Source organism: Zea mays, chromosome 8, assembly GCF_902167145.1.
Source record: "Zea mays cultivar B73 chromosome 8, Zm-B73-REFERENCE-NAM-5.0, whole genome shotgun sequence".
Taxonomy (NCBI): domain Eukaryota; kingdom Viridiplantae; phylum Streptophyta; class Magnoliopsida; order Poales; family Poaceae; genus Zea; species Zea mays.
Window position 1 is genome coordinate 180,306,375 of NC_050103.1, and position 25,028 is coordinate 180,331,402.

A 25,028-nucleotide genomic window follows, 5' to 3' on the forward strand; every position below is an offset into this window, starting at 1 on the left:
GAAATGCCTCTTGTCCCTCGAACGAATTCCAACTGCAATCACCGGAATGCTATTTCATTGCGCATGTTTTGTCCACCGGCTCCGTCTGCTTGTTCCGTGTGTGTACCCATGGACTCACCGTGTACCCATGGACTCACCTCGTGAAGATGGTTGAAGCAGGCTTCATGCCGACGGCAGCCAGCCGCCGCCGCCGCTGATCGATTGCAATCACGGTCACGGACATCCAAGCCGAATCCATTCTGGAACCGCGCCATTACATTGGGCATAAAGTGGGCCCGTTTCCGCATAGTTCCGGATGGTAGTCGTGGACTACTGGACTGGGCCTGATTCAGGCAGTGTACTGCCTTTGTGTTCGTTGTCTGATTCGGAGCGACAATTTTGTTACTTCTGCAGCCAGTTATGTACCGCTAACCTTATACTCTCTCCAATAATCGTTTTAGCTCTTAGTTTTTACGTCTATATTAAAATAAATAATAATAAATCTAAACAGATACACAAAACACATACATAAAGAATTGTATGAACCCGCTAAATCCTTAAAATAACTACTATTTTAAGACAAAGGGAGTAGAAAACTATGGTAATGAAAGGGAAATGTGCCCTTGGGCCATTTCTATGTATTTTGGTGATTGAGTGCCAACACATGTGCTTAATTGGGAATTTATGTACATGGATGAACAAGGTGAAAATCATGAAGTAAAGGTATGTTTCTAAGCCTTAGTACATTGGTTTTAAGTACTAATATATTTGTCTAAGTGTTAGAAACAGAAAGAAGAAGAATAGAGAAAAGGAGAAGGGACTTGGCTGTGTGCTGCCAAGACCCAGCTCGGTCTGGAGCACCGGACTGTCCGGTGTGCACCGGACAGTGTCCGGTGCGCCAGGCTGGCGCGACTCGAACTGGCCGCTCTCGGGAAATTGGCCGGCGGCGTACGGCTAAAATTCACCGGACTGTCCGGTGTGCACCGGACTGTCCGGTGAGCCAACGGTCGGCCAGGGCCAACGGTCGGCCGCGCAATCCGCGCGGGACACGTGGCCGAGCCAACGGTCGGAAGACGACACCGGACTGTCCGGTGTGCACCGGACATGTCCGGTGCGCCAACAGTGCCAGATCTGCCAACGGTCCCCAACGGTCGTCTTCGCCGTTTAAGGAAACAAATCGGGCACCGGACAGTGTCCGGTGTGCACCGGACAGTGTCCGGTGCCCCCGACGACAGAAGGCAAGGATGGCCTTCCAGATTTGCTCTCAACGGCTCCTAGCTGCCTTGGGGCTATAAAAGGAGCCCCTAGGCGCATGGAGGAGATACAGAAGCAACCTTTGAGCATTCTTGATCATCCACACTAAGTCTCTGCGCATTCGTTTGTGTTTCTAAGTGATTCGAGCTCTGTTCTAAGTGAGAACTCTGAGATAGTCTTGTGAGCTCGATTCTTGGCCGTGTGTGTGCGCTTTTGCTGTGGATTTGTGTGTGTTGCTTCCTCCCTTACTCTGTGTTTCATTTGTGATCATATACTTGTAAGGGCAAGAGACTCCAATTTGTGGAGATTCCTTGCAAACGGGATAGTGAAAGGAAAACAAAACACCGTGGTATTCAAGTGGGTCTTTGGACCGCTTGAGAGGGGTTGATTGCAACCCTCGTCCGTTGGGACGCCACAACGTGGAGTAGGCAAGCGTTGGTCTTGGCCGAACCACGGGATAAAACCACTGTGTCACTCTGTGCTTGATTGGATTCTTGTGGTTATTGTGTTTTGACTCCTCTCTAGCCACTTGGCATAAACTGTGCTAACACCTAATCAAGTTTTGTGGCTATAAGTTTGAAGTTTTTACAGGATCACCTATTCACCCCCCCTCTAGGTGCTCTCAATTGGTATCAGAGCCGTTCTCTTCAAGAAAGGGACTAACCGCCCGAAGAGATGGATCCTAAGGGGAAGGGAATTGTGATCAACGACAAGGAGAAGGAGTCCTTCGTCAACGAGCCAAGGGATGACAAGTCCAATGACTCGGGCTCGGGCCACAAGCGAAGAGATGGGAAGAAGAAGAAGACAAGACGCATCAAGGAGATCGTCTACTACGACAGCGATGAGTCCTCTTCTTCCCAAAAGGACGACGACTACGACAAACAAAGGAAACCGGTTAATTCTAACTTTTCTTTTGACTACTCTCGTATTCCGCATAGTTCAAATTCACATTTGCTTTCCATTCCACTCGGCAAGCCCCCACACTTTGATGGGGAGGACTACGGATTTTGGAGCCACAAAATGCGTAGTCACCTATTCTCTCTCCATCCTAGCATATGGGAGATTGTAGATAGTGGAATGCACTTTAATAGTTCGGATAGTCCTATGTTCATTAATGAGCAAATCCATAAGAATGCACAAGCTACTACTGTTCTTCTAGCCTCATTGTGCAGGGATGAATATAATAAAGTGAGTGGCTTGGATAACGCCAAGCAAATCTGGGATACCCTCAAGATCTCTCATGAGGGAAATGACGCTACCTTGCTCACCAAAATGGAGTTGGTGGAGGGCGAGCTTGGACGGTTCGCGATGATAAGGGGCGAGGAGCCAACTCAAACATACAACCGGCTCAAGACACTTGTCAACAAAATAAGGAGCTACGGAAGCACGCGATGGACGGACCACGACGTCGTCCGACTAATGCTCAGGTCCTTTACCGTTCTTGATCCTCATTTGGTGAATAATATTCGTGAGAATCCCAGGTACACCAAAATGTCGCCCGAAGAAGTACTAGGAAAATTCGTCAGCGGACGAATGATGATCAAGGAGGCAAGGTATGTGGACGACGCCTTGAATGGACCGATCAACGAGCCGCAACCTTTTGCTCTCAAAGCCACAGGGAACAAGGAGGCGCTACCCAGCAAGGTGGCGCAAATTGAGGCGGCCGGTCTTAATGAAGAAGAAATGGCCCTCATTATCAAGAGATTCAAGACGGTGCTAAAGGGTCGCAATGGACAGCCGAGCAAGACTAAGACCAAGGGGAAGCGATCATGCTTCAAATGCGGTAAGCTTGGTCATTTTATTGCTAACTGTCCTGATAATGATAGTGACCAGGAAAAGGGGAACAAGAGGGAAAAGAAGAAGCATTACAAGAAGGCAAAGGGCGAGGCGCATCTAGGCAAGGAGTGGGACTCGGACTGCTCCTCGTCCGACTCCGACAATGAAGGACTCGCCGCCACCGCCTTCAACAAATCAACCCTCTTCCCCAACGAGCGTCACACATGCCTTATGGCAAGAGAGAAGAAGGTATGTACTCGCAACTCTACCTATGCTTCTTCAAGTGAGGACGAATCTAGTGATGAGGATGAAGTAGATTATTCATGTTTGTTCAAGGGCTTAGATAGATCTAAGATAGACAAAATTAATGAATTAATTGATGCCTTGAATGAAAAGAATATACTTTTAGAAAAGCAAGAGGATTTGTTGTATGAAGAGCATGATAAATTTGTTGAGGCACAAAAATCCTATGCTTTAGAAGTTAAGAGAAATGAAATGCTTTCTTTTGAACTATCTACTTGTCATGAAACCATTTCTACTTTGAAAGGTGTCAACAATGATTTAAATGCTAAATTAGAAGTAGCAAACAAATCCAATTCTTGTGTAGAACATGTTGAAATTTGTACTAGGTGTAAAGACTTTGACATTAATGCTTGTAGTGAACACCTAGTTTCAATTTCCAAGCTTAATGATGAACTGGCTAGTCTTAATGCTCAACTTAAGACTAGCAAGAATGATTTCGATAAGCTAAAATTTGCAAGGGATGCCTACACAATTGGTAGACACCCCTCAATTAAGGATGGACTTGGCTTCAAGAGAGAAGCTAAGAACTTAACAAGCCATAAGGCTTCCATTCCCGCCAAGGAGAAAGGGAAGGCCCCTATGGCTACTAGTGCTAAAAGGAACCATGCATTTTTGTATCATGATAGAAAACAAACTAGAAATGTAAGTCATAATGCTTATGATTCATATGTTTATGATTCTCATGCCATGTTTGCTCCTAGTTCCTCTTATGTGTATGATAGAAATGTTACTAGGAGAAATGTTGTTTCTAAAAGAAATGCTATTCATCATGTGCCTAGAAGGAATGTTATTCATGCTCCTAGGAAAGTAGTGAATGAACCTTCCACAATTTATTATGCTTTAAATGCTTCCTTTGCTATCTGTAGAAAGGATAAGAAAATTGTTGCTAGGAAGTTAGGGGCAAAATGCAAGGGAGACAAAACTTGCATTTGGGTCCCTAAGGATATTTGCACTAACCTTGTAGGACCCAACATGAGTTGGGTACCTAAGACCCAAGCCTAAATTTGCCTTGCAGGTTTATGCATCCGGGGGTTCAAGCTGGATTATTGATAGCGGATGCACAAACCATATGACGGGGGAGAAGAAGATGTTCACCTCCTACGTCAAGAATAAGGATTCCCAAGATTCAATCATATTCGGTGATGGGAATCAAGGCAAGGTAAAAGGGTTAGGTAAAATTGCAATTTCTAATGAGCACTCTATCTCTAATGTGTTTTTAGTAGAGTCACTAGGATATAATTTACTATCTGTTAGTCAATTGTGCAATATGGGATATAACTGTCTATTCACAAATATAGATGTGTCTGTCTTTAGAAGAAGTGATGGTTCACTAGCTTTTAAGGGTGTATTAGACGGCAGACTTTATTTAGTTGATTTTGCAAAAGAAGAGGCCGGTCTAGATGCATGCTTAATGGCTAAGACTTGCATGGGCTGGCTGTGGCATCGCCGCTTAGCACATGTGGGGATGAAGAACCTCCACAAGCTTCTAAAGGGAGAACATGTGATAGGTCTAACCAATGTTCATTTCGAAAAAGATAGACCTTGTGCAGCTTGTCAAGCAGGGAAACAGGTGGGAGGAGCGCATCACAGCAAGAATGTGATGACCACTTCAAGACCCCTGGAGCTGCTGCATATGGATCTCTTCGGACCCGTCGCCTATCTAAGCATAGGGGGAAGTAAGTATGGTCTAGTTATTGTTGATGACTTTTCCCGCTTCACTTGGGTGTTCTTTTTGCAGGATAAGTCTGAAACCCAAGGGACCCTCAAGCGCTTCCTCAGGAGGGCTCAAAATGAGTTTGAGCTCAAAGTGAAAAAGATAAGGAGCGACAACGGGTCCGAGTTCAAGAACCTTCAAGTGGAGGAGTTCCTTGAAGAAGAAGGGATCAAGCACGAGTTCTCCGCTCCCTACACACCACAGCAAAATGGTGTGGTAGAGAGGAAGAACAGGACGCTCATCGACATGGCGAGGACGATGCTAGGAGAGTTCAAGACCCCCGAGTGCTTTTGGACGGAAGCCGTGAACACGGCTTGCCACGCCATCAACAGGGTCTACCTTCATCGCCTCCTCAAGAAGACGTCATATGAGCTACTAACCGATGAAGAAGATGTTCCGACAGCCGCTATACGAACCATGGCGATTGGAGAAGTGCGGCCACAGGAACAAGATGAGCAAGATCAACCCTCTTCCTCAATTATGGTGCATCCCCCAACTCAAGACGATGAACAGGTTCATCATAAGGAGGCGTGTGATCAAGGGGGAGCACAAGATAATCATGTGATGGAGGAAGAAGTGCAACCGGCACCTCCAACCCAAGTTCGAGCGATGATTCAAAGGGATCATCCCGTCGACCAAATTCTGGGTGACATTAGCAAGGGAGTAACTACTCGATCTCGATTAGTTTTTGTGAGCATTACTCTTTTGTCTCTTCTATTGAGCCTTTCAGGGTAGAGGAGGCCTTGCTAGATCCGGACTGGGTGTTGGCCATGCAAGAGGAGTTAAACAACTTCAAGCGCAATGAAGTTTGGACACTCGTGCCTCGTCCCAAGCAAAATGTTGTGGGAACCAAGTGGGTGTTCCGCAACAAACAGGACGAGCACGGGGTGGTGACGAGGAACAAGGCTCGACTTGTGGCAAAAGGTTATGCCCAAGTCGCAGGTTTGGATTTTGAGGAGACTTTTGCTCCTGTGGCTAGGCTAGAGTCAATTCGAATCTTGCTAGCATATGCCGCTCACCATTCTTTCAGGTTGTACCAAATGGATGTGAAGAGCGCTTTCCTCAACGGGCCAATCAAGGAGGAGGTGTACGTGGAGCAACCCCCTGGCTTCGAGGATGAAAGGTACCCCGACCACGTATGTAAGCTCTCTAAGGCGCTCTATGGACTTAAGCAAGCCCCAAGAGCATGGTATGAATGCCTTAGAGACTTTTTACTTGCTAATGCTTTCAAGGTTGGGAAGGCCGATCCAACTCTTTTTACAAAGACATGTGATGGTGATTTGTTCGTGTGCCAAATTTATGTCGATGACATAATATTTGGTTCTACTAACCAAAAGTCTTGTGAAGAGTTTAGCAGAGTGATGACGCAGAAATTCGAGATGTCGATGATGGGCGAGTTGAACTACTTCCTTGGGTTCCAAGTGAAGCAACTCAAGGACGGCACTTTCATCTCCCAAACGAAGTACACGCAGGATCTGCTAAAGCGGTTTGGGATGAAGGACGCCAAGCCCGCAAAGACTCCGATGGGGACCGACGGACACACCGACCTCAATAAAGGAGGTAAGTCCGTTGATCAAAAAGCATACCGGTCAATGATAGGTTCTTTGCTTTATTTATGTGCTAGTAGACCGGATATTATGCTTAGCGTATGCATGTGTGCTAGATTTCAATCCGATCCTAAGGAGTGTCACTTAGTGGCGGTGAAGCGAATTCTTAGATATTTGGTTGCTACGCCTTGCTTCGGGCTCTGGTATCCAAAGGGGTCTACCTTTGACTTAGTTGGATACTCAGACTCCGACTATGCTGGATGTAAGGTCGATAGGAAGAGTACATCGGGGACGTGCCAATTCTTAGGAAGGTCCCTGGTGTCATGGAATTCTAAGAAACAAACATCCGTTGCCCTATCCACCGCTGAGGCCGAGTACGTTGCCGCAGGTCAGTGTTGCGCGCAACTACTTTGGATGAGGCAAACCCTCCGGGACTTTGGCTACAATCTGAGCAAAGTCCCACTCCTATGTGACAATGAGAGTGCTATCCGCATGGCGGAGAATCCTGTTGAGCACAGCCGCACAAAGCACATAGACATCCGGCATCACTTTTTGAGAGACCACCAGCAAAAGGGAGATATCGAAGTGTTTCATGTTAGCACCGAGAACCAGCTAGCCGATATCTTCACTAAGCCTCTAGATGAGAAGACCTTTTGCAGGTTGCGTAGTGAGCTAAATGTCTTAGATTCGCGGAACCTGGATTGAATTGTAGCATACATGTAGTTATGCTTTTGATCATGTTCCTTTTTGCATTATGTTGCTTATTATGGTGCTCAAGTTGTACAAACACTCCCTGGACCTCACAAGTCCGTTGCAAAATGATGCACATGTGTAGGGGGAGATGTGTTACAACTTGACCCTTTGAGACTAACCATGTGCTTGAGTTTGATAATTTAGTCTCGAAGGAGGATTGAAAGGGAAAAGGTGGACTTGGACCATGAAAGACTTCCACTGCACTCCGATGAGAGGGTAACTAATTCCAAGTTCATCTCATGAAATCTTATTGCCATTTGCTCTTAATTGAAGACTTTGGTGAGGCAATGGGGTTAACGGGCCAAGATTGATCCCGTTTTGGTGCTTGATGCCAAAGGGGGAGAAAATAAAGGCCAAAGTGATAAATGGATCAGCTACCACTTGAGAGATTTTGAAAATAGTAGAATAGAGTTTTTGTTTTGTCAAAAGCTTTTATTGTCTCTTATTGTCTCTATTTTCAAAAGTTGGCTTCTTGTGGGGAGAAGTGTTGATTATGGGAAAAAGGGGGAGTTTTTGAAATCTTTGATCAATCTCTTTTGGAATGACTCTCTTTATACTTCAACATGTGTGTTTGACTTAGAGATAGAGATTTGAGTTTGATTTGCAAAAACAAACCAAGTGGTGGCAAAGGATGATCCATATATGCCAAAATTGAATAAAACTTAAATTTATTTTATTTGAAGTGAGTTTGCACTTGTTCTAGTTGCTTTATGTTGTGTTGGCATAAATCACCAAAAAGGGGGAGATTGAAAGGGAAATGTGCCCTTGGGCCATTTCTATGTATTTTGGTGATTGAGTGCCAACACATGTGCTTAATTGGGAATTTATGTACATGGATGAACAAGGTGAAAATCATGAAGTAAAGGTATGTTTCTAAGCCTTAGTACATTGGTTTTAAGTACTAATATATTTGTCTAAGTGTTAGAAACAGAAAGAAGAAGAATAGAGAAAAGGAGAAGGGACTTGGCTGTGTGCTGCCAAGACCCAGCTCGGTCTGGAGCACCGGACTGTCCGGTGTGCACCGGACAGTGTCCGGTGCGCCAGGCTGGCGCGACTCGAACTGGCCGCTCTCGGGAAATTGGCCGGCGGCTTACGGCTAAAATTCACCGGACTGTCCGGTGTGCACCGGACTGTCCGGTGAGCCAACGGTCGGCCAGGGCCAACGGTCGGCCGCGCAATCCGCGCGGGACACGTGGCCGAGCCAACGGTCGGAAGACGGCACCGGACTGTCCGGTGTGCACCGGACATGTCCGGTGCGCCAACAGTGCCAGATCTGCCAACGGTCCCCAACGGTCGTCTTCGCCGTTTAAGGAAACAAATCGGGCACCGGACAGTGTCCGGTGTGCACCGGACTGTCCGGTGCCCCCGACGACAGAAGGCAAGGATGGCCTCAACGGCTCCTAGCTGCCTTGGGGCTATAAAAGGAGCCCCTAGGCGCATGGAGGAGATACAGAAGCAACCTTTGAGCATTCTTGATCATCCACACTAAGTCTCTGCGCATTCGTTTGTGTTTCTAAGTGATTCGAGCTCTGTTCTAAGTGAGAACTCTGAGATAGTCTTGTGAGCTCGATTCTTGGCCGTGTGTGTGCGCTTTTGCTGTGGATTTGTGTGTGTTGCTTCCTCCCTTACTCTGTGTTTCATTTGTGATCATATACTTGTAAGGGCAAGAGACTCCAATTTGTGGAGATTCCTTGCAAACGGGATAGTGAAAGGAAAACAAAACACCGTGGTATTCAAGTGGGTCTTTGGACCGCTTGAGAGGGGTTGATTGCAACCCTCGTCCGTTGGGACGCCACAACGTGGAGTAGGCAAGCGTTGGTCTTGGCCGAACCACGGGATAAAACCACTGTGTCACTCTGTGCTTGATTGGATTCTTGTGGTTATTGTGTTTTGACTCCTCTCTAGCCACTTGGCATAAACTGTGCTAACACCTAATCAAGTTTTGTGGCTATAAGTTTGAAGTTTTTACAGGATCACCTATTCACCCCCCCTCTAGGTGCTCTCAGGTAAAGACTGATACACAATCAATTTTTTTCGTGCAATCACCATACAACTAAACAATTAAAAGCTGTTATTTTTTAAAAAAATATAGTTTGTTATTTAGCGTATCAATATATAAAACTTTATTCTATTCAATACATCTCTTAATGAAAAGTAAATTAAAATTTGAAATATCAATAAAGTATATTTAGAAATTAATATTTTTAGTAGTTTGATTGCAAGACGATTATACGGAAAAATTGATTCTAGCTAATATATAAAATCTTTCATGTAGACGGACAAAGCGAGGTTTGGACACCAATTTGACGAATACATTTAGGGTCAATTCATAATGTATATTACCTTTTCTTTTTAATACAAGAATTTATTGATAGTGGCCAAATAGTACTACTCCTTCGGTCCTAATATATAAGTTGTAACTACTTTTTATTCTAGTCACATGATATAAAATATGCTCTGTATAAACATGTGTTATATACTGGGACGTCATATTGAAAACTAAATATATTTCTTAGTCTTTAAATAAAATATGGTTACACCTTATATAATGGAATGTCTGACATAGAGAGTACTTGCTAAATACTAATGTTGAAGACGACAACACTTATGTAGCAATTGGTTCAACTTCTTATACATTAAGTAAATGTAGCGGTATTGTTTGCATGAGTCGTTTTTTAGGAGACCGAACAAACTAGGCTTTAGATTGGCTCCATCAGAGGCCCCTAAGCCTCCTCACCCTACTAACATGGTCCTTTAGAGCATGTTCGGTTTCTTATCTCTATTAAGTTTTAAGCACTTCCAATCCTCTTCAATCCCCAACCGATCAGCCTTTAGGAGACTTCTCCAACGGTTTCATAACTCTAGGGCCCCCATATGGGAGAGATAGGAAACCCCCATATATGGGGAGCACTATTATCCTTATATACGTTAATTATTTGCAACACTAACCATTTTTACGCTCCATAACCTAATAATAATATGTATTATAGTAGTACAAATATTATATGATTTTTGAACTTCAAAACTGGTAAAAAATGTTAAATAACATAGTTATAAGTGTATATAGGAGTTGGATAGGGGAGGAATATCTTTTAGTGAGAAGTAGTAAAAATAATAGATAATACACGCAAATAGAGAAATATAGAAAGAATGGTTGGAGTTAGTCTCACGGCTTTGGTAGGGTAACACAGAGTAGTAGTCTAAGCCAAACAAGACTTTAGCACTATTTCTGCACTGAGATTGGCTTAAGACATGTCATTTTTAGATTCATAGTTTAAACAATTTTAATATATGCCTGGATAGATTAATTAGGTAGCTCTAGTAGCGTTTATGAGGTCGTGAATTTAAATCACTGTGAGAGTAAAGATCGTTGTTAGTACTAGTTTGGCAATCCCATTCTTTCAAAAGATTTTTATTTTCACAAGGGAAATTATTTTCCTTAGGAAAACGAGATTCCTTTTTTAAAAAAATAGAGTTACCAAACTTGCCCTTAGAGTTAAAATAAATATCTTGTATGTCCTACGCTAAGACTAATGTATCTTAAGATTCTAAACACTAACCCATATTCTATGATACACAAAAATGCCACTATATATGGGTGACACAAGGATTCAGAGATACCAAGAAAAACTAAAATGTCTTTTTGGAACCAAACGAATAGATACCAATAAAATCTTGAGGTTGTCTCCAATAGTATAGTGTCCTGTACTGACTCCAAAAAGATCTTTTCTTCCATATTTTATTTCTCTCCAACAACATTCTCCATACATCTTGTCCTCTATTCGTTAAAGATTAAGGATAGATGTTGGGGATATTTTTTTTTCTAATTTTTTATATGTACGTATTTATCATACACTCAAACAACTTATACATATTTTCGTTTTTACTAATCTGTTGTTTAAAATACAAAATTAATAGAGAAAAAAGTGAGACTCTCTGTATATAAAGGACGAAGGAGTGCTCTATAGATTTAGATGAGGTTTTATAGAATACTGTTGAAGATTACGGATAGGAAAATGTTCAAGGTAGATGAGCATTGTCTGTCTCTGGTTGAAGGCAAACTAATGGACTGTACTTTGTTAATAATGTCCACGAAATCAAAGCAAGTTCATCGCAAGCGTGACGGCTTCTTGGTTACTGCTCATGGTATGATACTATGATTGCTCTTGACGAGCGGATATTTCGGGGTTGTAACCAGAGATTGAGCAGCACCATGCCACCAGCCACCCATGCGACACTGTGGCTTGTGCATTCGTTTAAAGACTCGAGCAAAGATGGTTGTCCGGGTGGACCACCTGAAGACTGCAAAACTGGCCGGGGTAAATTAAAAAAAAGTGGAGTTTACCAGCAAAAGCAACAACAGCGCGAGACTGCAGAAATGCAGGAGCAATCAAGGGTTTTGGGCTGGTCCACACGACACTTGATCTGAAAAAGAGTTGTGGGGGCATGAATGATCCAGTAGGTTGCTCGCAAAAAGATGATTAGGGCTCCCAGTACTGTCCTATCGTCAACTAACTGTAGCTAACCGTGGACAAAATCCATACAAGATCGCGCGCGCAGCCGCTACGGCTAGTAGGAGGGGCGCCGTGCACCGGGCAACAGCACATCTGCATGCATTGCACGCATCGCCTTGGCCCTTTTCTTCTTCTTTTTTTCTCCGTCCGTGTCCTGGGCTCCTGGGACGCCTACGCCTTTTGGCAGCCTCGTCGGCCACCAGAGCTTGCCGCCAGCATGCGTCCACCGTGCACTGTGGTCTCTGGTCTCCTCTCCCTCACGCTCGTCGGCGTCGCATGACTGGGGGGAAAAGCGAGAGCGAAACAGAGACGAGCAGAGAGGTGCAGTGCAATGCAAAGTGGGACAGAGCACGGCCGGGGCCGACCGGCACGGCGGCACCTACTTTGCCCGTCGCGTGCGGTCCTAACAGCTATAGGTACGGCGGCTACCTATAGCTGCTAGGGTGCTCCCGTGCCGGGCAAAGTAGGGTGCTGTCGTGCCGGTCCTGAGCTATAGGTACGACAGCAGCAGTACATCACTCTACTTTGTTCGGTACGACGGCACCTTAGCAGCTATAGGTAGCCAGCCAAATAGGCGACCCAATAGGCCAGCACAGGTCCGGTCCTAACATGGCACAACGACACCATAATGTTAGAGAATTTAGGCCGGGTCTAAACAATAAATTCTGTAGATTCAAAAACTAAATGACACATAGCTTTCCTACCATATTGCTATTTTAGGTGTACCGAAGCCGACTTAAATAACTGAGTTAGCTATTGAGAAGTAGAAAATTGAGAACACATGCGTGTTTGTTCACCTCACCGGGGCAATGGGCGACCTAGTGAGATATTAAATATTTTTATAAGGTCATAAATATTTGTGTTATAAGCCAACTAGATGTAGCTGTAGTGTGGCCCGTATCGTGTTGGACCAGTATAGATCAACCCGGTACTTGAGAAACAATGCTGTAGATGTGCTTAAATTCGCAGAAAGATTCAGTAGTCAATAAGGTGCATTAAATCTAAATCTACTGTTCTCCCTTGTACTTAATAAGGAATTTGTGTCCTCTTTTAGATCGAACCTTGATTTAGTTTTCAACAAAATTATAGCATACCAAAATAAAGTTTAAGAGATTATGCCATCTAGATCTAGCCTCAAAACAATTTCTCGTGGAAGAGAAAAAAACATTTCAGCATCTGTTCGGAGCATGTTTTGTGATAAAATTTTCTGTTAGAATTATAGGCATTTTCCGTATCATTTTAATTCCATAAATTAATATTATGATGATGACATATAAAAGATAATTAACCATGACATCAAATATATCCATAACAATATGGATCGTGAGAACATAAAGCATATGAATTATATAAATCATATAAATACGATAAATATGTAAACTGACTGAACAACTGAAAATAAACAGATAGAAACACAAACAGCATGACTGTAAGATTAAAACAGACAGATCTATCATATTACAATAAGACAGAACAGATAAGATGAAATCATTCCTACATATGAAGCAGCATAGATGAATATATGAAACATATATAATATCCAGAACATAAAACAGTAAGTAAATAAAACGATCATACCCTCCAATGCGCTCTGATGATCCAGATCCTTGACCAGCTTCTTTTGACATGTTGGAGATGTTTTGGGCAGTCGCGTAGACGCTCCCCAAAAACCTAATTGCCGATCCCCCGTGCAAGGTCTCGAACGGCACCGGCTTCGGAGGCACCTGCCCTCTCGCTTCTCTGTGCGCGCAGAGCCACGAGATGGAAATACCCTCACTCGGCGGCTGAACTGTGATTCTGGAAGTGTTTCTCGTGTGTACCGAGTGACAGGGGTGCTCCTCTATTTAACCTCTCGCAGAGGGAAGCTGAAGGAGAAAGGTCGCCGAGTCACGCCAAGAGTCGGCCAGCTCTAGCCGAGTTATGTCATGAGTCGGCCAGCTCTTGCCGAGTCACGCCATAAGTCGGCAGCTGAAGGAGAAGTGTCACTCGGCTGGCTGACGAAGAGACAGGGTCACTCGGCAGACGAAGAGACAGGGTCACTCGGCTGACGTACGCGGTTAGTGAGTGCTAAAAATTAACACACCACACCACGCCCGCTCGCCTGCCTGCCTGCCTCGCCTCGCCTCGCCACGCCACGCCACGCCAGGCCCGGCCCGGCCGGCGGCGGCGGCGCGCGCGCACGTGTGGCACGCCCTTGTCCATTTCTTGACTTCTCAAGTTAAGTGGAATAAATCCCACCATATAAGTCAAGGCAAAAGACCCTTGGACTTCCAATGTGGTACTATTAGTATTCTCCACCATTACACACCATAGAGTTTATTCAATAAATGGGCCAAGCTCATAAAAGATCCAACAATCCCCACCAAACTCTAGGGTTTGTAATGATGAAGTATCAAAATCACAATCCTTTGATATACCAGTGTTTCGATGGAGACTGTTAAGTTGAACATCCATCTAGAATAAGAGTTTCACTCATTCACAACTGAACAATGGACTATGCCTTGAATTGACAGTTTTGTGCGAAATAAGATTCACTCAAATCCTTTGCTGATACTAGGCTGCAAAAGGGTATTCCCGCTGTTTAGAAGCATATAAGTCACACTTCAGTGCCTTTCATGAGTATTTAGGGATTACCCAAGTCCCATAGACTGTGACTAGCAGTCTGACTCATATAGGTGTATTCCTCTGAAGATGTTCTGTAGGACAACATCTCACCTTTATAAGACTCTTGGAATACATTAAGGTAAAAACCATCCTGCCTTACAGATAGGAAAGATGTGCATCAGAAATGAGTTAAAGAAAGGATCTTTCCTCACAATCTACTCCTAGCTTGTTTCTCCACTCTACTTCACGGGATCTCCGATCACATAGAGCAGGTTACCACTAGAGTAGATCTCACATGGGTCTCATACCCATTTCCCTCGATGCACTTTCTATCACATTGCGTGATAGACCCTTAGTGAATTGATCTGCCAGATTATTTGATGTGTGGACATAATCCACAGTTATAACTCCGGAGTTTTTCAACTTTCTGACAGATTTCAATCTCCTCTTAACATGCCTTGTAGACTTCATGTTATTCCTAGAACTGTTAACCTTTGTAATCACCGTTTGGTTGTCACAGTTCATGGAAATAGCCGGTATCGGTGTTTCAACTACCGGTAAATCCAATAGGAAATCACGAAGCCACTCGGCCTCAGCCCCAGCAGTGTCTAATGCTGCGAGTTCTGCTTCCATTGTAGACTTCGTTAAGATAGTCTGCTTGCAAGACTTCCAGAAAACAGCGCCACCTCCAAACAGAAACACATATCCGCTTGTGGCATAAAGCTCATCAGCATCAGAAATCCAGTTGGCATCACAGTAGCCTTCCAGCACTTTTGGGTTTCCGGTATAATGAATATCGTATGTCATAGTACCTTTCAAATACCGCAACACTCTCTCAAGAGCACGCCAGTGATCATCTCCTGGTTTCGACACAAACCGACTTAGCTTACTCACAGCATAAGAGATGTCTGGCCTTGTTGCACTTGCAAGGTACATGAGCGAGCCAATGATCTGGGAGTATGTCAATTGATCCCTTGCTATTCTCCGATTCTTTCTTAATAGCACACTGGGGTCATAAGGTGTTGGAGCAGGATCACAGTCACTAAAACCAAAGCGACTCAATACCTTTTCCACATAATGGGATTGTAACAAAGTTACCCCACCATCAGCTTCTCTAACAAGCTTGATGTTTAGAATGACATCAGCCTCTCCCAAATCTTTCATCTCGAAATTGCTCGATAGAAGATTTTTAACTTCCTCAATCACATTGAGATTTGATCCAAAGATCAAAATGTCATCAACATAAAGGCACAGTATAACAGACTCACCCCCACCATACCGATAGTATACACACGTGTCAGATTCATTTACAACAAAGCTAGCTGCTGTAAGAGTATTATCAAACTTTTCATGCCATTGCTTAGGTGCTTGTTTTAGGTCATACAATGATTTTATCAACCTGCACACCTTGTTCTCTTGACCATCCGCAATAAACCCTTCTGGCTGATCCATATAGATCTCCTCATCCAACTCTCCATTTAGGAAAGTTGTCTTAACATCCATCTGATGAATGATAAGACCATAAGAGGCTGCCACGGCTATTAATGTGCGAATTGTAGTCAATCGAGCCACTGGTGAGTAGGTATCAAAGAAATCTTCACCCTCCTTTTGGGTATATCCTTTGGCCACAAGCCTTACCTTGTACCTCTCAATTGTACCATCAGGCCTAAGCTTTTTCTTGAAGATCCATTTGCAACCTATAGGTTGACAACCATAAGGACGGTCAACGACCTCCCAAGTTCCATTAGACATAATAGATTCCATCTCACTCCTTACTGCTTCCTTCCATAAGTCAGCATCAGGAGAGGAATATGCCTCACTAATGGTAGTTGGTGTGTCTTCCACAAGGTACACTATAAAGTCATTACCAAAGGATTTTGCAACCCTCTGTCTCTTGCTCTTTCGAGTGACTATAGTGTCATCCTCCTCAGGGATGTGCACGTGAGAATCCTCAGCATGATCTATAGGAATCGACAGTTCGTGCTCATGGGGAATTATAGTCTCATGACTTGTATCACTAGGTGTATTCTTCATGGGAAACTCATTCTCAAAAAATGTTGCGTCTCTTGATTCCATGATAGTATCAACATACATATCAGGCACATCGGATTTTATAATTAAGAACCTATACCCAGTGCTGTGAAAAGAGTACCCAAGGAATACACAATCAACAGTTTTAGGCCCAAGTTTACGCTTCTTGTTGATTGGCACATTCACTTTAGCCAAGCAACCCCAAGTGCGCAAATATGAGAGATTTACTCTTCTCCTTTCCCATTCCTCAAATGGAGTGATCTCTTTGTTCTTTGTTGGAACTCTATTCAGGACATGACATGCTGTCAAAATCGCCTCACCCCACCATGCCTTGGATAATCCCGCTGTACTCAACATGGCATTCACCAAATCTGTTAGAGTGCGGTTTTTCCTTTCAGCAATCCCATTGGATTGTGGTGAGAATGGCGGTGTCCTCTCATGAATAATACCATGTTCCACGCAGAACTCATCGAACACATTAGAGAAATATTCTCCACCTCGATCAGACTTTAACCGTTTTATTTTCCTCTCAAGTTGGTTCTCAACTTCAGCTTTATAGGCCTTAAAATAATTGAACGCTTCATCTTTTGTTTTTAAGAGATACACATAACAAAATCTAGTGGAGTCATCTATAAAAGTGAGAAAGTATCTTTTACCACCTTTGGTCAAAATTCCATTTATCTCGCACAGATCAGAATGAACAAGTTCTAGAGGTGCCAAACTCCTCGCCTCAGCAGCCTTGTGAGGCTTGCGGGGTTGTTTTGATTCAACACACACATGGCACTTAGACTTTTTGACCAAGTTAAATTTAGGAATTAAATTTATATTTGCTAACCGCATAAGACAGCCAAAGCTTGCATGACAAAAACGTGAATGCCATAAATCTGACTCATCAGAAAAATGAACAGAATTCACCAGTTTATTACACACATCATGCAGTGATAAGCGGAACAAGCCTCCGCAGTCATATCCTTTACCAACAAAAATACCATGTTTCGACACAACACATTTATTAGACTCATGAACAACTTTGTATCCATCTCGACATAGCATAGAAGCGCTAACGAGATTCTTCTTGATAGAGGGCACATGCTGCACGCTCTTCAATGGCACCGTCTTTCCCGAAGTAAACTTCAGAATGACCGTACCAACACCAAGAACATGAGCACGCGACCCATTTCCCATCAACAAGGCGCCAGACCTCCCGACCTGATAGGAAGTGAACATAGAGGCATCAGCACACACATGAATGTTTGCACCACTGTTCATCCACCACTCAGGTGAATTACAGACTGAAAGAACAAATGGTAAAGAATTACCATACCCAGATGTTCCTCCTTCAGTTTCAGTGGTTACAACATTAGCTGATTTCTTGTCTTGAGTGAACTTGCGATCAGGGCACTCTCTTGCCCAATGTTGATCACTGCCACAGACAAAGCAACCTCCATTTCCTTTGTTGTTGTTGTTCTTCTTTTTAAACTGTGCTGTTTGAACAGGTTTATTCGCGTTCTCTGGTTTGTTCTGGTTTTTCTTCTTGTTAAACTTGCGGAAGTTTCTCTTCTGCACCACATTGGCAGTAGAGGTCTCCACACCTTTTCCATTGTCCTTTGATCTAGCTCTTTCCTCAACATCAAGAGTACCAATGAGCTCCTCTACATTGAACTCTTGTCTCCTATGTTTGAGAGAGGTAGCAAAGTCCTTCCAAGAAGGTGGTAACTTGGCGATTATACCGCCAGCCACAAACTTGTCAGGCAAAGGACAAGGAAAAAGTTTGAGTTCCTTAGCTAGTGCCTGAAACTCATGAGCCTGTTCCACTACAGATCGGTTCTCAACCATATTGTAGTCATACAGCTGCTCCATGAGGTACAGCTCGCTACCAGCATCAGTTACTCCAAACTTTCCGACAAGTGCATCCCACAGCTCTTTCCCTGTGGGAAGGATGATATAGCTTTTCTGGAATTTAGTATCCAGTGCGCTAATTACTGCTCCTCGAAAGAGGTTGTCTTCAGCCTTAAACTTAGCCTCATCCTCAGGAGGTAAGTTGGCAGGCTTGCCCTCAGCGGCATGAAAACAAGACATTGCAGTTAGCCACAATTCCATCTTAGCTTTCCATATCAAGAAGTTTTTACCATCAAAAGGATCAGGCTTTAGCACAGCAGCAAAACCTCTGATAGAAAAATGCCTAACATTAGGTTTTTGGATTGTTAGAATTATAGGCATTTTCCGTATCATTTTAATTCCATAAATTAATATTATGATGATGACATATAAAAGATAATTAACCATGACATCAAATATATCCATAACAATATGGATCGTGAGAACATAAAGCATATGAATTATATAAATCATATAAATACGATAAACATGTAAACTGACTGAACAACAGCATGACTGTAAGATTAAAACAGACAGATCTATCATATTACAATAAGACAGAACAGATAAGATGAAATCATTCCTACATATGAAGCATCATAGATGAATATATGAAACATATATAATATCCAGAACATAAAACAGTAAGTAAATAAAACGATCATACCCTCCAATGCGCTCTGATGATCCAGATCCTTGGCCAGCTTCTTTTGACATGTTGGAGATGTTTTGGGCAGTCGCGTAGACGCTCCCCAAAAACCTAATTGCCGATTCCCCGTGCAAGGTCTCGAACGGCACCGGCTTCGGAGGCACCTGCCCTCTCGCTTCTCTGTGCGCGCAGAGCCACGAGATGGAAATACCCTCACTCGGCGGCTGAACTGTGATTCTGGAAGTGTTTCTCGTGTGTACCGAGTGACAGGGGTGCTCCTCTATTTAACCTCTCGCAGAGGGAAGCTGAAGGAGAAAGGTCGCCGAGTCACGCCAAGAGTCGGCCAGCTCTAGCCGAGTTATGCCATGAGTCGGCCAGCTCTTGCCTGCCTGCCTGCCTGCCTCGCCACGCCACGCCACGCCCGGCCCGGCCGGCGGCGGCGGCGGCGCGCGCGCGCGTGGCACGCCCTTGTCCATTTCTTGACTTCTCAAGTTAAGTGGAATAAATCACACCATATAAGTCAAGGCAAAAGACCCTTGGACTTCCAATGTAGTACTATTGGTATTCTCCACCATTACACACCATAGAGTTTATTCAATAAATGGGCCAAGTCCATAAAAGATCCAACATTTTCATGAGTAGCAGGAACATTTTGTTGTGCAGGAGGATTGTTATGTTTCAGGTGATTCCTTTTGATACTACATCAAACTTCCTACATAAAAGGACCAACCTTCTGGACACATCAGTTTCAGATGCTGAACTGTTCTATGGGGACAACAGGTCCCCATAGAATTATAAAGTTGGGCCGTAAAGGAACAACAGGTCTTGGCCCATCACTGTAAACCGTCTTCCCCGCATGCGGCCCATTTCTCCCGTACAGAACCGTTCTTTTGTTTTCCTTATTATCGTACCACCCAGTGTTTTCTGATCGTCCGATTAATCGCGATTAATCGGCGATTAATCGACTGATCGTCATCACGCATCCGATAAGGAGTACCGACGCGATCAGGGCGATCAGAAACCTGATCGTCCGATTAGTCGACGACTAATCGCGATTAGTCGTCCGACTAGATCGCGGACGATCAGTTTGGCCTGCTTCGTTACTTCATTTCGGCCCACTCACTGCATGCATCTTCTGTGAACTGTGAAGCTGTCCCATTTCTTTCGTGCTACTTTTTCATTTTGGTTCTTTATATAACATATATAATGTGTGGCTGTGGCATGGTAAGAGAGCAGGCTACATTGAGCCAATGAGCCTTGTCAGTTTAGTAGCATAACAGTAGCAGACTATTTTATTTCTAGGGTCTTTGCCTTTAAGCCTATACCCATTATTTCTAGTGTTTAGCTGAAGTGCTGAACTGCTGAATCTGAATGCTGAATGCTGAATTTCTGATGCCTGGACCTCTGGTCGGTTTTCCCAGCCCTGGACGATCAGGAGCTCTGATCAACCGATCAGAAGCCGATTAATCGGACTGATCGTCCGATTAATCGCTCTAATCGCTCTGATCGGTCCTCTGGCGATCAGAAGCTGATCGCCGATCTGAAAACATTGGTACTACCACCACGGTCCACGGCTCTAGAACCTTCTATCTCCTTCCATTTGTGCATATACAAACCCTCTTCAAAAGCCGGCAGAATCATACACCCGCCTCCACCGCGCCTGCCCACGATAACCCAGAGGCCTCGAGAAGGGCTGGAAGCACCGAGAGCGCTCCAGAGATGTCGTCGGATGAGTTGCGATTGGAGCTGGACGAGCTGCGGCGGCTGGAGGGCCTCGCCAAGCGCCCCCGCGTCCAGACCCTCCTCGCCAACGAGATCCGCAACATTGAAGCTAAGGTTGCGCCATTTCTTCATCTCTTCTGTTTTTGCCATTCTCTCCATTTTATTGTTCTCCCCGCCGATCTCATTCAGCGCCTGGGTTGACTACGATCCGTTTCTTCCGATCCTCTCTTTGCGCTGTCTGATAGAGTTTACGATGGCAGATGGCGAAGGCAACTGAACCGTCACCGGAGCCACTAGCGGCGGCTTCCGCGCCCACGGCGGCGGCGCGTTCTGATTTGAGCTACGCCACGTTGGGCTCGTTCAGCTGGGAACAGGACAACGAGAAGATCAGGGTACGTTGTTACTCGTTTTTATTAGAACCCAGCATTTCATTTTTACCAATCGTCTAGTCTCCTAGGGCATTAGTCAATGCGGATGACAGTCCTAAGTTCTGAAAAGTATACTATCGCCACTATGTTTGGCAAGCAACATTTTCATTTAGTGAAGACTATGTTAATTAAAATATGAATTAGGTGAAGACTATGTTGGAGCTATTGGATGGAGGCATGGCGCCATGTGAATAAATTGCCAGCCAGCCTTTTCTGGCATCAGACACGGATTGGATATTAATATTGATATATCATTCATTTTGTACCAGAAGTTTGTATCCTCAAGAAAGAAATTTGTTGACCTTGTTCACGATTAGTATGTCTCCGGTAGTTTTAAGAATTATGTGCAACTAGAGTTAGAAACCACTGCTGAGACCCTGGTTGTCATGAAGCTACGACCTCATAGTATTTCTTGATGCACCATAATGATTAAGATGAATTCATATGGTGCACTGAAAATGCCAAATCTATTTTGTTTTCCAGCTTAGTTAATGATTATAGTTCATATGTGGCTTCATTTTGTTAGTTCACCAGCCAACATATAGCCAGAGGTGTCATTGGGTATATATTTTGATAATATTTTGCTCTTGATTGACTTCACTGCCCCATGTCCAGATATATATTCCCCTTGAGGGAGTCGAACAAGGGAAGGTGGAGGCTACTTTCAAGCCAACATCAGTAGATGTAAAGTTTCATGATGTCAAAGGCAAGAATTATCGGTGTGCCATACCAAAGCTGAACAAGGAAACTGTTCCTGATAAATGTAAGGTTGTGGTGAAGCCAACAAAGGTTATTGTTACCCTTTTCAAGGCTTCTAAAGGCAACTGGTTAGACTTGCACTTCAAGGAAGACAAGGTACTCTGTACTCACCATGCTGAGCTAATATAATTGTCTTTTTTATTTTCAAATGTTCAAATTGGTCTAAATTCTTTGATATTGGATTGCCCTGGATGTCTGAAATTGGATTGCCATGGATGGCTAAAGTTTGTCTGTAGGAGGCTATTTTTTATTGAATTTGTCAACCGCACACTAAAATTTCATAGCTACAGTACGTTAGTTAGTTTCTGCATTCTAGTGCCTAGTGGGAATTGCATGGACATATAGTCCAGTCAATTCAGTTGGTTGGGTTTACTTCCACTCCTGAATGGAACATACTGTTGTATTGAAGCAAGAGGGGGGGGGGGCATTACTATCTGATGACCCTTTTTGCATTGAATAGGTTAGCAAGAGCTCACTGCACTGATTTATCAGTAGGGACTGGTAAACACTTCTCTGTGTGGGCAATTTCTGCTGTTATCTTGATTGCTGGAAACTACTCGTCAAGTACTCAAGTTCCATATATCGACATTGTTGGACACTGTGCTATCTTTTAATTTTTGCCTTCTATTTGTTGTGGTAATTTTTGGTGTGCATTTCTGGTGAAAATGGCACAATGTTAGAAATGGTGTAAGTTCATAAAAATATACCTTAAATTTAAAGGAGGTTTGAAAAAAAAATTAGCTCTAAGTGGGGTTATGATGTGCATTCATGCAAAATTTCAGGCTTAAACTCAAATCATGCTTATAAATAAAGATCCGAATTTCAGACAATTTTGCCCTATATTGTCCCTAAACTTTGTTTTTTAAATATACTTAGTTTTAACTAGATTTTTGTCCTATGTTTTTTTGAATTTGTACCCCATTCCCAACCTTTATCACCTGGTCTTTTTGGAAAGTCTGTTTCTACATTTGGTAATATCGTAGTAGTTCTTCTGTTGTTACTAGTAAAAACATGTCGGGCTTTTACTGACCATTTTCTCAGTTATTTCATGGAAGTAGGTACCTCCTCCGGCCAAGAAAGAATAAAATTCTAGCTTTCTTTTATAAGTCAATTCATCTCAAGTTGACTAAATTTATATAAAAAATAATTATTTTTATACCGAATGACTTATCATTAGATTAATCCCTATTCAGTTGTAGGGCTAGTGCTTATAGCGAATGAGCAATCCTGTGTATATGTGGGATATACTTTTATACCTATTTGAAGTAATAAATATGGATATTATTTTGTCTAATCTTGGTCAAGTCTAGAAATTTTGAAACCTAAATTTACAGTCTTTGGGGGATGGAGGTTGCAACAACTTAAACCATCTGTGCAAATCCTAAAGCATATATACAAGTAGTGTGTCGTAGCACCGGTCTGAATACTGCTGAGTTTGTTACCCGACACTGATCGCTACTTGTCAGACTAAAGTATGTTTATGTTGACAGTTCAAGCCAAGCATGGACAAGGAAAAGGATCCGATGTCAGGAATTATGGACTTAATGAAGGTAAACAAATATTTTTGTCCACATGGATTAATGAACAAGTTCTTCTGATCGTTCTATGAGCTCGTTACATGCATTTTGTACAGAACATGTATGAGGACGGCGACGAGGATATGAAACGCACAATAGCCAAAGCTTGGTCTGATGCCAGGTCTGGGAAGACGACCGATTCGTTGAGCGGATTACGTTGAGCTGGCATATCGGCCTACGGACTTATGTTACTGATGGTTCAAACGGTCTTTACAGTGTCTTGTTGGTGTTAGACTGTTAATGCTTGTTTATCTTACATTTGTAGTGAAGCTGGACGTGCGAGGAATATTGAATTCTCTTCTTGAAACCAAAGAAATAAAAACCATAAGTCTAAGACGTTTTATGGTATTGTACTTGCCTCCTTTGCGGAGGCGGAGGCGCGGATGGTCCGCGGACACGGGCCGGACCGTCCGCGTTCTGGTGTATTGGCTATGGTTTCTGTCTGGTGAGCCGAATGATACGTGAGTGTGTAGAGGTGGTGGGGTTCGTCGAATAGCACACTCCTGGAGAGATCCCGTTGGGGTGAAGAAATTCTATGGTTTGTCCGCATGCTCAAACTAAAATGTAAAAACTAAAGGTATATTGATTGGTGGGTCGTACACTAGACGTTTTTCAACAGCGGGAGATTAGAGGGCTTTAGCTGCCCGATTCGATCTATTCGTGGACCGTTTGGCCGTGTCCAGTGTCACAAATGGTGTCTAGTGTCCCAATAGTGCTCAACAGTGTATGACTGAGGCCTTTCTGTTAACAGTGGAGGCAAAACCATGAGAGTTTGAGCTTCAGGTCAGCAATACCGTATTTGTGACTGCTTAAAAATACGCTTCATATCGACGCTGGCTGCCGGAATTCGCTAGCGCACTAGTGCTCGCATACGTAAATGCAAAAAAGGTGGCGTGCACAAGCTGCACCAGGCCGTAACGAAGCGACGCTCTGCCAGTCTGCCTGGTGGTTGATATGATACCTGACCTCGGTTGCGAATGAGCAAAACTCCGGGAAAGCGAGGCTCTCAGCTCCTGGAGCTGGGAAGAAGGCTACTGGAGGGGTGTTGAGAAAAATGACTAAATGAGTCTCGGAGCAACAAGCCACACTGACCAGCTTCCGTTGCCTTCGTGCGCCCCCACCCGCACCATGTCATGCAAGCTTGTGTTGTCAGAGCTTGGTTTAACAAGTTGGATATTTGCACCAACAATCAAAACAAACTTAGATACTGTTTCTTTGGAATCATATTCTAAAAACGAGTTAGATTATATAATCTGGACGGAATATAATCAGAAACAACCATGAAACATGCCCTTCTGCTATTGACTATTGTGTGGCGCCTCGATTCATTCTGGCATGGAATGGAAGGCAGGCAGCCTGCCGATTAGCATGTTCGAAATGCATTACTTGCCCATCAACGAGATGGAAACGTAATCCTAAAAAAAAGCATGCACGGGCTCATCCGCGCGCGGTAATTCCCGTCGCGGTTGTGAGCCGCCCAACCCCAGTGCGAGCGCATGCAGTCGTTCCTGTTCAGCTTCACATGGCTCAGACCGACAGA

At 43.7% G+C, this 25,028-nt stretch overlaps 1 protein-coding gene across 1 annotated transcript; it reads left to right on the forward strand.

The window, feature by feature from the left end:
- The first annotated feature begins 20,580 nt into the window (after positions 1-20,580).
- LOC100193968 (uncharacterized) lies at positions 20,581-23,837 on the forward strand. Its single transcript, NM_001139036.1, is given in 5 exon segments — positions 20,581-20,838; positions 20,985-21,116; positions 21,768-22,007; positions 23,402-23,461; positions 23,545-23,837. Coding segments are annotated over 5 exon segments (654 nt in total). The 5' UTR covers positions 20,581-20,721; the 3' UTR covers positions 23,650-23,837.
- The last annotated feature ends 1,191 nt before the right edge of the window (positions 23,838-25,028 follow it).